Source organism: Pseudorasbora parva, chromosome 15, assembly GCF_024679245.1.
Source record: "Pseudorasbora parva isolate DD20220531a chromosome 15, ASM2467924v1, whole genome shotgun sequence".
NCBI lineage: Eukaryota > Metazoa > Chordata > Actinopteri > Cypriniformes > Gobionidae > Pseudorasbora > Pseudorasbora parva.
Window position 1 is genome coordinate 26412559 of NC_090186.1, and position 13619 is coordinate 26426177.

Consider the following 13619-nt stretch of genomic DNA (forward strand, 5'->3'; position numbering starts at 1 on the left):
CCCATGAGCCTGAAAAGGTCACGTGTGTAACCTTTTCAATGAGTGGAGGAGAATGGCTCAAATTAGCCCATACACTCAAGAATGGCATACTCATTGTGCTGATGATTGCGCTGAAGATAATGACCACATGGATCTAATTTAGACCAACCAAGACGAACATTTGCTCTAAAGCAGGGGGTCTCAATCATCAGGCCCGTAGGCCATATTCAGATACTTTCAAATGAACCCTCAAGTGTTACTCAAAGACAAACAAGACCGCATGCTTATATCCATCAAAATAGGTGGGTTACATACAGCTACACTGAACTACATGGAAAACTAGATCACTTAAAACCATTATGTTTGCAGATAGGATAGTAATCATTATGAAAACGTAATCATGAGAAAATTCCACATCCATCAGTTTCAGACACTAAACATCTCCAATGATCCGAGAAATGCTCAAAAACACAAGGTTTAAAATGGTTCATTTTCAGTTTATTCATATCTGGATTAAAAGCTTTTCTGATTTTTTTTATTTATTCAAAATTAAATATTTAAAGCGTTTCATGTGGTATCAAAAAAAATAAAACATTAAATTATATTTAAATGTAAAATATATTCTACATATCTACAGTATTATAATTTATTATGACAAATGAGTTAAATATTTAAATAATTTAACTGGTTTTTTTTGTACACTAACGTTCAAAAGTTTTGGGGAAAGTCAGGCCTGCTTTTATATGATCAAAATACAAATATTGTGAAATATTATTGCCATTTAAAAACAATTGTTTGAACAAAAATATAATTTATTCCTGTGACAGTAAATATGCTGATTTGCTGATAAAGAAGCATTTCTTTTTATCATCACAGTTGAAAATAATTGTTGTTGATATTTTTGTGGAAACCATGCTACCTTTTTTCCGGATCCTTTCCTAAAAAGAAAGTCATAAAAAAAGCATTTATTTGAAAAAATATATATATATTTTATATAAATAAATAAATGTCTTTGCTGTCACTTTTGATAAAGCATCCTTGCTGAATGATGGTACTTAATAGTGAAAGTATTAATTTCTTTAAAAAAATATCTTTCTGACCTCAAATTCACTTAACTTTAATTCCCAGTTGCTCTAGTGATTTACAGCTGAGTGTGCAGATTTAAACTAATAAAGATCTACTAGAACTGGTTATACACTATATAATGATTACATGATGATTATACTATACTTTCAGACCACTAAAGACTGCTTGAGTGATCACATTTCATCGCCTGGTAAAATACATGTACACGTTTAACAACCATATCCCACAGCGTTAACAGCAATGGCTTCTTTAGCAAAAGCAGAGGTTTCAGGTTCCTGACTGAGAGAAGGACAGTTTCATGAAAAGAAGACGACTCCCATATGCTTTTCCCCATAAAGCTGTAATCTAATGGGTCTGGCGTCAGAGGGATATGGCAACGAGCTGCCAGATCCCCCTTTATGAAAACCCTGAACGACTGTGGGATGAAGATGGTGATCTAACGGGATGATGTGACCCGTCAGTACCCACAACTCAACTCAACGGCACCGGCACCACAGAGTCTCCACTGGTGTTTCCATTCCCTTCTTATCAAATCCCCCCACACGTCCGATAACACAAGCCTGACAACTCTGCAATTACTCCGTTTTTTTTTCTTCGTTTTTTTTAGACTTTACATGCTACTTGATCTAAAACATTTGGTGAGTCCATAGACATGCTAATCAAAGATAATCTCGTAGAAAAAAACATTTTCAGAGGAAACTAACAAGGGATTTCAAAATAACAGAATTTAGGGGTTGATTATGTCGGAATGAAAGTTCATAGAGGACGCTCATATCATGAAAGTTCATATCATGTACTTTCAGGATGCTTTTCAACTCACCTGCAAAGCAAGGGGAGCGCAAAGGTACCAAGCACTGTACAATCGAATGTTGCCATGGTTACCACTATCAATCCAACCCACCTGCTGGTGGCAGCCCCTTAAAAAAATTCCCTTCCAGGAGCCTCAGCTCTAATCCAATCCCTCCTGTCCAGAATTCAGGTCTGACCCTAGGGTGACCCACTTTAAAAATCTGCCACAGAGCCCTGGACAAGCTCATTAACCCCACTGCCTACTTAATTGCCCTTCCATGCTAATTTCATTAAAGCAATCTGAGCTTTAGGGCCATTTCTTCTGGCAAAGGGACAGTGGGTGAAAGCACAAGCACTGGCTCTTATGACCTCTATGCTATAAGATTAGCTTTAGTGTTTGCTGACACCCAGTACCAGTACCACTAACCAACACCTAAACATGGGCATGGGGCCAATGGGTGAGGTTGATGCTTAACACAAACGATATTTGTTTTGCCACTCTATGACACTTTGCAATACATTGCTAAAGTGACAGTGATTACTGCACCTTTAAAACAGGGCAGAGTTGCAAAAATAAATGATGTAATCATACTTTAAAAGGGCATGAGCTCAGATCTGAAGTGTGATATACTTCCAAATTATGGAATAATTCACTTAGAACAAACATTCTGTCAACATTTACTCATCCTCATGTTGTTTTAAACATGTTTGACTTTCTTTATGCTGTAGAACACAAAAGAAGATATTTTGAACAATGCTTCAACTGTTTTTGTTCATACAATGGAAGGCATTCAAAATAGGTGTTCAAAATAGGTTATAGAAAGCGTTGAATACAACATTTAAGACATAAAACCTACAGCTGAAGAAATGTTCAGACAGGCAGGATATTCCATCTAAAGCGGCCTTTTTGTAGTCGGAGATTGTATGAAATGCGACACGTTTGCCACACTATGTTTATGGGGTCTTGCAGCAGTCAAGCGAACACAGATCTTTCTGGGGTGGGAAGGAAAACGAGCAAATGAGGGAGACTGACGTTAAGCTGTTGTATATCGATTTTCCTCACCAGATCCCAGCTGGGATCTGTGAACAAACACAAAAGCACATGGGGATGAAATATGTGACAACATTTTAAATTTCACACAAAATGGAGAGGCAAACCTGGCTAAAACCAAGCAAAATGCTCCCTCTGTAGGCCAGAGGGAGAACTGCATCAGGGAAGCAACTTGTTTCATGAAAGGTCGACATTATGACATTTGCAGCCTTTGACCTGCAAAAACAATATACGTGGTGGCCTTGAAAACATATTGAGCAGTGGAGCTCATGGGAAATCAGGGTTCGAGTGTGTCCCTGGCCATGTTCCCATACTGTTCCCACATACTGTTAACTTGGGGGTGGAAGAAGACCTGGCATCTGACTGAAGGAAAAGCTTCCCAAAACACCTTGGTGAAGCCTGGCTGTTTTTCACGGCCAGAAAGGCGGGGCGAGGGAGCAGATCATAAACAATTATGCAGTCACTGTTGTTTGGGCCCCAAATCAAAAAGGCCAGGAATATTTCCGGCCATTTTGCTGGAGTGCAGAGATTCTTTGAAAGAACAGGAAGGGAAAGCAGAGTTTCCCACAGGCTGTCTGTGAGCTGAGCTCTGCAGCATTCTCACTCTCTCTCCCTCAAAACAACAGCTCAAAGCAGCAGTCGCGTTACAACAATGTACAGAGCTATTGTAAGAGAAAGCCTGTCCTTCTGTGGCCTGCCCCCAATTAGTGTGACACGAAAGGTACAGCGGCGACATGCTAACACACAAGTGTGTAAACCACCCGATGGGTGACTGCATCGATGTTGACACCATCAAAAAAATGTGCATTAAGTTTAATCTTGCTACGTGTGTGTGTGTGTGTGTGTGTGTGTGTGTGTGTGTGTGTGTGTGATTAAGTGATGATAAAAATATTTTGTATATAAAATTTTGTAATATAAAAATTTGAGGGTTAATAAAGAATAAAAGTATTTGTAACTCTATAACTAAAGACGTAAATAAAAAAACATACTTTCAAACTACTTATTTTTCATTCTTTATGAAATGTATGACTATGTTAATATTTAAGTTAATGAGACCAATTTTCTGTAAGACGTTTTAATAAACAACTCAAAACAGTATCTTTAACTCCACTGTAACTATCAGTATTCCAGTTTTGTAAGGGGATATCCAATTTTAAGATGCCACAGAGTTCCAAATGTGATCCAAATTTAAAAAGCATCTATACAGTAACTTATACTGTGAAAAGTTAATGTTATAAATGTCTAAAAAATATTTTGTTACAAAGTTACATTATGTTTTTATTCTACTCATTATAATACTGCATGACTGTATGTATTTTTTTTTTTTGCCCATTTATTTTAATCTAATTTTTGTTTATTTTATTTTTTACACCTTTTCTCTTAAAGGGATAGTTCCCCCCAAAATGAAAATTTGATATTTATCTGCCTATCCCAAGGGCATTCAAGATATAGGTGTGTTTGTTTTTTCAGTAGAACACAAATGACCCCATTTGCATTATACGATCAACAGTTGGAGTTAAAAATCTTCATTTGTGTTCTACTGAAGAAACAAACACACCTAAATCTTGGATGCCCTGGGGGTAAGCAGATACATATCAAATTTTTATTTTTGGGTGAACTATCCCTTTAACATTTCCACAGACCTTGCACAGTGGTCCTCAACCTTTTTAACCCCAAGGCCCCCCATCGTCCACAGGCCTAGATAATATTTTCCAGGTCTACATACTAGACTTATCCAGGTTATTCTAAACACTGGGAGTCCTGTTCTTTTTTATATATATATAAGAAATATCTTGATTCTGAGTTTATCTGAACACTTCTTTTATCTTGTATCTGTGTCATCTTGAGGCCCTTGGCAGTTTGCTGAGTTTGCATCCACGGTTTCAAAACCCCGGTCTACATATCTACACTTTCCCATCAAAGACAATGGGAAAGTGTTCCCAAACAATTGACTGATAGTGTATATAACTTATTTCTTTACAGTTTTTTAAGTTACAGATTTACAGTTAAATTTTGAGATGTATATTTAAAAATGATAAGCTTAGTCAAGATTATTAAAAAATAGTTGCCCTATAACTAGAAATTGATCAACACAGTATACCATTATTGCTAATAAACACACCACCATTCCTTTATATGGAGATGCAGGCCTTTAGTTCCATTAGCCAGCGGTGGGAGCGCCAGCATACTTCAATGACTTATACCCAGTCTTGTGTCATTTCCTTCCCTGGGTACAGTATGACTCTGAGAAAATGGGAGAAGTGCGCTCTGAAACACCTTAAGCCTGTGAATGAACATTCAGAGTGATACACACACACACACAAAGCGCTTACCTAACGCTGTGCAGAAACAATGTCCAATAGTCCAACTTCCTTGCTTTGTCCCCCCTCCCAAATTTACAAGCGCTCCCAGACCTCTTTCTCTTTCCCAGTCTGCTCCCAGCAATTACATTGGAACGCGCACACAAACACTTGCCTGTGCACAATTTGCGCTACAGGCTCATGCAGAAATTTGTCTTATCTGCAAAATAAGTCTTAAGCATCGCCTGGCGCTACTCCCATCGCACTGCCGTGCTAAATGGCTGTGTGTTGGTGCCAAAACAGTGACAATGACTAAGAGGTGAACCGACCCTCAGACGTGGCCTCTTCCGTGACCTCCAGCCCTCTCCCATGGGCCTACATCTCGTTTTTAGCCACTCTGTGAGTTTTCTTCGATTGAAATGCACTTTGACCCCAGAGCCCAGCAATACCACGGCATCCCCCGGGGCTTAAAGTCTTGCCATAAGGAGCTGGGAGGCAGTTCTCTGGTTTGTGTTCAAGCCTAAAGGTGTGGTCACATTTAGTTGCTTGGCAAAATTTTGAGGACCAAATCCAGTCATTTCAAAAGAATCCATGCAACGGGAGGGTTGTGCGAGGGAAAAAAAAGTTCCCACACAGATTTTGCTCATGTTTAAGTTGGTGACGCAAATTCGCCAACAGAAAGCTGCTTTGGTTTGACTGCTGTGTGAGATGTGCTTCATAGATTGTTACACTATTCAAAAATAAACATGACACTTTTTTAGCTTCAAAATTTCAAGGAGTCAAAGAGTTGTTGCTCTTGAGGGTATTATAAATTTCAATAAAATTTAGACTTCCTCTTGAGACACCTGTTTGAACACACCAGTGAATGTGAGAAAATAAATAAAAAGGTCTTTGCGAGGACAATACACGGATACGAACTTCTTGGAAAAAAAATGTCAACTGCTTTTACACACGGGCAAACATAAACAAACTTGCACGCTAACTCCCACCCAGGATTTCACCTACCTGGAATCCTTATGAAGGACCAGCCGTGTCTTTGCTGCAGGGCCATGACGCCCCCTGGGCTCTGTGGGAGGAAGGTCTGAGAGCGCTGAGCCCAAGCGCAAGCCAGCTCGGGGGATCCATACAGGAAACACTGCTTAGCAATGAGACTCCCTCCATCGCGTATTAACCTCCATTCATACTCGGCACTGCGATCAGCACAGTAGCGTTCCATGGGAACTGAAGTCACCTAGGGAATGAAGAAAACGCCTTAGTCAACACATCCAAGGCTGTTTACATTAATAAATTGTCTTTCCTCCAGATAATTGGCATCTATTTCCCTATTCAGTTTTTTTTATCACTAACAAACACCAAACAAATTGGACCTTGAGGGGGAAGAAGAATAATTTCCAGTTGTCGAATGCGCACACGCACACACACACTGGCAAGCACAACCCTGTCTTTCTGACATTTTGTCCGAACCCCGCCGCTCTGGCAGGAAAGCGTGGCAGAGGTCAGCGGTGCTAACAGCGCTAACAGGCCTTTGAGTAACAGATGACCATTTCCTGTAGTGATTCACACCGCTCACAATCCCTTCCACCGGCCGATTCTTTTCTCTCCCTCTCCTTCTCGCTTTATCCCTCTTTCAGCTTTATGGAGAATTTTATGGCGTGCTGACAAGCGGATGATATTATCTTCCTTTCATTCCTTATCTCTGATGAAAAACAGCTCAGCTTTGGCCAGGCTTACAGTTTTGTAGCGAACAGCTGACCAATGGGAGCACGAACACGCAGATGTGGCCATAAAAAGCCAACGGGTCAAGAGTCCCTCATGAATAAAGAGAGAAAAAAGGCGACTAATCTATCTTATCACTTTCCCACAGTGCCCATATGCCCCCGGTGCCTAGGGGCCTGTGCCCAACGTGCTGCCAATTCTCACAGCACAGCCATGAGGCCAGACGCAATCCTGACTCTCTGGGCTGGGATAACACAGAGATAGTCTAACATTAGCCAAGTTAACAGCAGATGTTGGAGGTAAAAGAAAACAGTTTCTCATACATGACTGAACCATTAACGTCACAGATACGTTTACAGTACAACACACTCGCGTATAAAAGATTAATATCTTGATTTTCCTAAATAGGAAGTTTTCGCGGGTCAACGTCTTTTGCTGGTTTGGGAAAAACTAGATTACAGGTTTATAGGTTAGGCCCAGGGTTAAAGTTATACTTCAGTGCTTAAAGTCCAAGTGAACCGGAAGTAGCAAGTAAGTTTTCTTTAAAACGGAATATTAAATAGAGGGCAGTGTTGGACTTCGCTCCTCCTCTCCATCGATCGCTCACAGCAGGTTAGAGGGGAGTCGGTACGCATTTTAAAACCTAAGCCGTCAAACTGTCGTCATCTGAGAAGAAACGCTGTTTACTGACCGGAAGGTCCTTTTCAGATTTTGATGAAAGATTACCGCGACAAACAATTTTTTTCTGTGTATTAACTTGCACAAATTAATTGTTTACCCTAAGACCTTTAATACGTGCTAAAAAAGTAAATATGGTCGATTTTGACTTCATTAAGATTTTAAAATCTTTTCATAGACTATCCTTTAATAAAAGGTAAAATATTATTTTCTGGTTTAAAGGGTGGTTTATGGTTAGGGATAGGAAACCTGGGAAAACAATGAAGAAAATTAACAAATAAATTAAATTATTATATTATTAATTACATACATAACATTATAATAAAGAAAAAAGAACAATAATAATTATATAATTCCATATTCTTCTGTAGTTACATAATTTAAAATTACATAATTATTAAGTTAAAGTAACCATAAATTAGTAAATAAACAATTATATAAATAAACAATTAAAATGTACTACCATTAAGATTGATTAATCATAATATTTGATTACTATTATTAATAATACAAATTTATTGATAAAGTGAGGTAATTTTAATTATAATTATGAAGATAAAAATCTGAAAACCACAGTTTGGCTAGGATTGTTTGATAGGAATGTTGAACCAGCAAACGATGTTGTAAGTTTTGACTACCCCATTTCCTCCAGTACCCAAGATGTCAAGTCACAGTATCTTGAGAGTATCCCAAAGTTTGAGAGCATCCCAAATGGCATTGTGGTTTTTGATGGGCTGTGTATTCACAGCCAGAGAAGCAGCCCTTAACCAAGACCTCTGATTTCTCACTGGTGGGCTTGTGTTGTTTGGTTACTCTCCACCGGGGTCATGATCAGCTGAGCAGAAGATCTGTCAGGGGGTCAAAGAGGATAAATAAACCAAGCCTGTAGTGAGGGCCACACAGAGAACAGGCCTTTCATTTTTGATCGCAAGTTTGTTTCTGAGACAGCGGGAGATCACTTTTAGCAGCTGACCACCCTCAGTAGAAATCCATGCTGATGAGTTTCGGACTTTTGCCAAAGAGTTACTGGATACAAAAAACAGAATTTCTGCATTTATTTCAAAACCTGGAAACCTGGATTTATTTCAAACCGCTGAAACTGAGTGAAAGTTCTGGCAATTAATATGGTCCACTAGGATATTTTTAAGGGAAAGGGTGTGTGTTTCTCACCCTGGGTGTGACGGCGAGTAAAAACTTGGGTGGTTGGGTAGGTCGGCATCGTCTGAGCGTTTTAGTGGATGAGCGTCTGCTGTGGATCACCACATCGGTGTGACAGATCGGCATAGACCCTGTGGACGTGAACACTAAATCCTACAGGAAAAAGAAAGAAAAAAGTCAGTATAGCATATTACACCATACTAAATCACATACTGTTAAAACTTCAACACGTATGACTGAGTGCGTGAAGAAGGCTTTTTTCCACACAACACTTGAATTTGTCAAATAGGAGCATATGGGCCTGCAGCGCCTCCTATTGATCACTTTACTCTCTACAATGATTTACTCTTAATCTAATGTAAACCGGACTCCCATCTCATCAGCTCCATTTGTCTCAAGTCAAGAGGTCACACTGAGCAGAAGTGATACCCTAAATGAGACCACAGTGCTAACAGACGTCCAGACGGGGTCACAGTCAAAACTACGGCTCTAATGACCCACATGAATCATAAAGACCTGTCTATATATCTGCCTGTTTCCTGTCTGCATCCCCAAAGTGACAAGAATAAACAGACCTGTCAACTTCATTTAGGAGACTATGAGCTAATGATGGATGAGGTGTGAAAGACATGTTATGAGAGAGAAAGAAAAGAAAGAAAGCGGGAAAAGAGAAAGAATGATAGAAAGACAGAAAGAGTGGTGCTGTGTGGCAGCCTCAGCATGAGTGCTCGTGTATAGTTTCATAAAGCACTGTGAGGAAAAGTCAGTGACAGAGACCGCACGAGCACAGATGAGCACTGAGATTCTCACAGCACTGCTGCCTGCGGCTGCTCACTGACTGATACAAATATATAAAACGCTAATTACCATACAACAACGCACAGAACAACAACATCTGCACAGAGCACCTCTGAGAGGAGGCTCCCTTGGCTCACATTCAACACTGGGCTTGAGCAATACGTGATTACTTACAAACCACAGACTGCCTGCTTCCAGAGCATCCGGAAAGTATTCACAGTGCTTCACTTTTCCCACATTTTGTTATGTTGCAGCCTTATTCAAAAATTGATTACATTTAATATTTTCCTCAAAATTCTACAAACAATACCCCATACATAAATGAAGTTCATTTGGGGGTGGGTTCACTGATCATCATTGAGATGTTTCTAGAACTTGATTGAAGTCCACCTGTGGTAAATTCAGTTGATTTGACATGGTTTGGAAAGCCATACACCTGTCTATATAAAAGGTCCAACAGCTAACAGTGCATGTAAGAGCACAAACCAAGCCATGAAGTCCAAGGAATTGTCTGTAGACACCCGAGACAGGATTGTATTGTGGCACAGATCTGGGAAAGGGTAGAGAAGAAATTCTGCAGCATTGAAGGTCCCAATGAGCACAATGGCCTCCATCATTCATAAAAGGAAGAAGCTTGAAAACACCAGGACTCCTCCTAAAGCTGTACACCCGGCCAAATTGAGCGATGGGGAGAAAGGCCTTAGTCAGGGAGGTGACCAAGAACCAGATGGTCACTCTGACAAAGCTACAGTGTTTCTCTGTGGAGAGAGGAGAATCTTCCAGAAGAACAACCATATCTGCAGCACTCCACCAATCAGGCCTGTATGGTAGAGTGGCCAGACAGAAGCTACTCCTCAGTAAAACACACATGACAACCTGGAATTTGCCAAAATGCACCTGAAGGACTCTCAGACCATGAGAAACCAAATTCTCTGGTCTGATGAAACAAAGATTGAACTCTTTGGCCTGAATGGCAAACGTCGTGTCTAGAGGAAACCAGGCACCACTCATCCAATACCATCTCTACAGTGAAGCATGGTGGTGGCAGCATTTTACTGTGGGGATGTTTTTCAGGGGCAGGAACTGGGAGACTGATCAGGACCAAGGCAAAGATAAGCAATGCACAATGTATCTTTGAAAAAACCTGCTCCAGAGCACTCTGGACCTTAGACTGGGGTGAAGATTCATCTTCCAACAGGACAACAACCCTAAACACACAGCCATGATAACAAAAGAGTGGCTACGCGAATGTCATTGAGTGGCCCAGCCAGAGCCCAGATTTGAACCTGATTGAAGATCTCTGGAGAGATCTGAAAATGGCTGTGCACCGACGCTCCCCATCCAATCTGATGGAGCTTGAGAGGTCTTGCAAAGAATAATGGGGAAAACTGGCCAAAAATAGATGTAACAACCTTGTAGCATCATACTCAAAATACGTTATGCTGTAATTAGTCCCAAAGGTGCTTCAACAAAGTATTGAGCAAAGAATTTGCAAAGATTTCAAACAAACCTCTGTCACGTATTCATTATGGGGGTATTCTTTGTAGAATTTTAAGGGAAAATAAATAATTTAATCAACTTTAGAATAAGGCTGTAACGACAAAATGTGAAGTACTGAATAAGAAAAAAGCACTATGAAAAAGTGAAGCACTGTAATTACTTTCCGGATGCACTGTACAACCCCAATTCCAGAAAGTCTAGAAAAGTTGATGGCTGCTCACTCCAAAAAAGTTTAGACTTAATAAGAGTGAAAAGATTATAGAATATCCACGTTAAACTGTTTTGAAAGTCTACAAGAAGCATGTGAGATGGTAATAGTAATTGTACCGTGTTTGGGTATAGAAGGGTACCCACCAAAGGTTCAGGCTTCGCGAGCAAAGATGGGTCATGGTTTGCCGGATAATTGTTAAACAATTCAAAGCTCACATTTCCCAATGCAAGACTGCAAGTATTTAGGTCTTTCACCATCTTCCATGCATCATTTTGTAAAAAGATTTAGGGAACCCAGAGAAATCTCAGTACATGTAGGGCAAGGCAGGAAACCTCTGTTGAATATGCATAAACGTTGAACCATCATGTTACAGTGTTAAATATAGCCATATGGACTCAGGAGTACTTTGGAAAACCATTGTCACTTAACACTAAAATCTGCTGCTGCCTCTAGAAAAGCAACTTGAATCTCTGTTATGCAAGGAGAAAGCTATACATCTGTTAAATGTAGAGATGCTGCCCGAATTCTGTGGGGCCGAGTTAATCTCAGTTGGTCCAAAAGACAGTGGAAATGTGTGCTGTGGTCAAATGAGTCCACCTGTTAGCTTGTTTTTGAAAGAAATTAAAAAAAAAAAAAAAAAAATTCCTCCAGATTTTCATTAGTGACACATCATGGTAAAGGAGCCCAGCAGTGAAAACAGTTTTGGTGAGAAAACTATTGATTGGTGTGAAAGTACCATTGATGTGGAGGCGTATTTTGGGATTGTACAGAGACATATACTGCCATCAAGATGACATCTTTCATGAGAAGCAAGACAATGCCAGGCCTCATTCTGCATATGGTACAACAGAGTGGTTTCTTAGACACAACACTGGATGTGCTTGACTGGCCTGTCTAAAGTCCATTTCTGCCTCCTGTTGAAAATATATTGTTTGCTCATCATGAAAAGGAGAATCAGACGACGATGACCAGGGCTGTCTAAGCCAAAACTGTAAAAATGTATATCCTCATTCAAAAATGTAATTAAAAGGAAAGGTGATGTGACACTGTTAAACATAACTCTGTTTCAACGTTTTTGGAGTATGTTGCAGCCAAAAATCAAAATTAGTTTATATTTACAAAATACAATGTTTTGGTCAGTGAAAACTTTCAATCTTCTCTTTGTACTTTTTTCAGTAAATAAAGGTTAAAGAGAGTTTAAAAAAAAAAAATCACAGATTCTTTCAGGCAAGTGCTTTCACTTTTGCCACTAGTTAGCATGGTTTAAAGGAACACTCCACTTTTGTTTTTTAAATAGACATTTACAAAGTCCCTTAGAGTTAAACAGTTGAGTTTCACCGTTTTTGAATCCATTCAGCCGATCTCTCGACCTGGCGGTAGCACTTTTAGCTTATCTTAGCATACATCATTGATTTGGATTAGACCATTAGCATCGCGCTCAAAAATGACCAGACTTTTTTTTTCAAATATAATATTTTTCCTATTTAAAACTTGACTATTGTGTAGTTACATTGTGTTCCAAGACCAACGGGAAAAGATACATTTTTAGACTGATCACTATTCTCTCATTCCTGTGTAATAATCAGGGAACTTTGCTGCCATTCTATGGGTGCAGTGGCGCAGTGATATTACGCAGAAAATAGTTTCTAGCTATATCGATCTAAAAAAAAAAACGCAACTTCATTATCTGTTGGACTTAAGCACACGATGTAACTACAGAAGAGTCAAGTTTTAAATAGGAAAATATAGTGAAAGTCTTTGGTAATTTTTGAGCAATGCTAATGGTCTAATCCGATTCAATGATGTATGCTAAGCTAAGCTAAAAGTGCTACCGCCAGATACAGAGATCGGCTGAATGGATTCAAAAACGGTGAAACTCAACTGTTTAACTCTAAAGGACTTGAAAAATAATCCTCTTTTTTAAAAAAGTGGAGTGTTCCTTTAAGATTCTTTACAAGTCTACATCAAGGCTTCTGAGCACTCGATATGGGCTGGTCCACATTTCCACATGGGGAGCTGATTGTTGTGGTGTTGTGTTCCTTCACCATGCCCCAGTGGAGCTAGGAGACGCTTGTGTGGTATAAAAGCCGTAGTGGGAAGTATATAATATTACACCTCAGTCAGCACCTTCTGAACACAGCTTCCCCTGACCGTAGCCTGAACGCACGCCAGCGCGCCAAACTGCAGGTTAACCCTTGCCGCTGTTTGGCCTCATGGGGACGAAACTGTAGCTTTTGGACTAGGACATCCAGGTTCACTTCCTCTATCGTCTTTCCTTTCCTAGATAATCAGTTTGGACCTTTCATATTCCCAAAAGCATTTGATATTAAGCAACATTGAAGTGTCTCGTGGG

General features: G+C 39.7%; 1 protein-coding gene across 5 annotated transcripts in view; it reads right to left on the minus strand.

Moving 5' to 3' along the window:
• The window catches only part of ino80 (INO80 complex ATPase subunit), a 56606-nt gene that overhangs the window by 19464 nt on the left and 23523 nt on the right, over window positions 1–13619 (minus strand). For all 5 annotated transcript variants that reach the window (XM_067417477.1, XM_067417475.1, XM_067417476.1 and 2 more), the window contains exons 26-27: window positions 8770–8910; window positions 6211–6436 (exon numbers count right to left, since the gene is read on the minus strand). In XM_067417477.1, the coding sequence (XP_067273578.1) occupies window positions 6211–6436; window positions 8770–8910 (367 nt within the window). The remainder of the gene's footprint in view (window positions 1–6210; window positions 6437–8769; window positions 8911–13619) is intronic.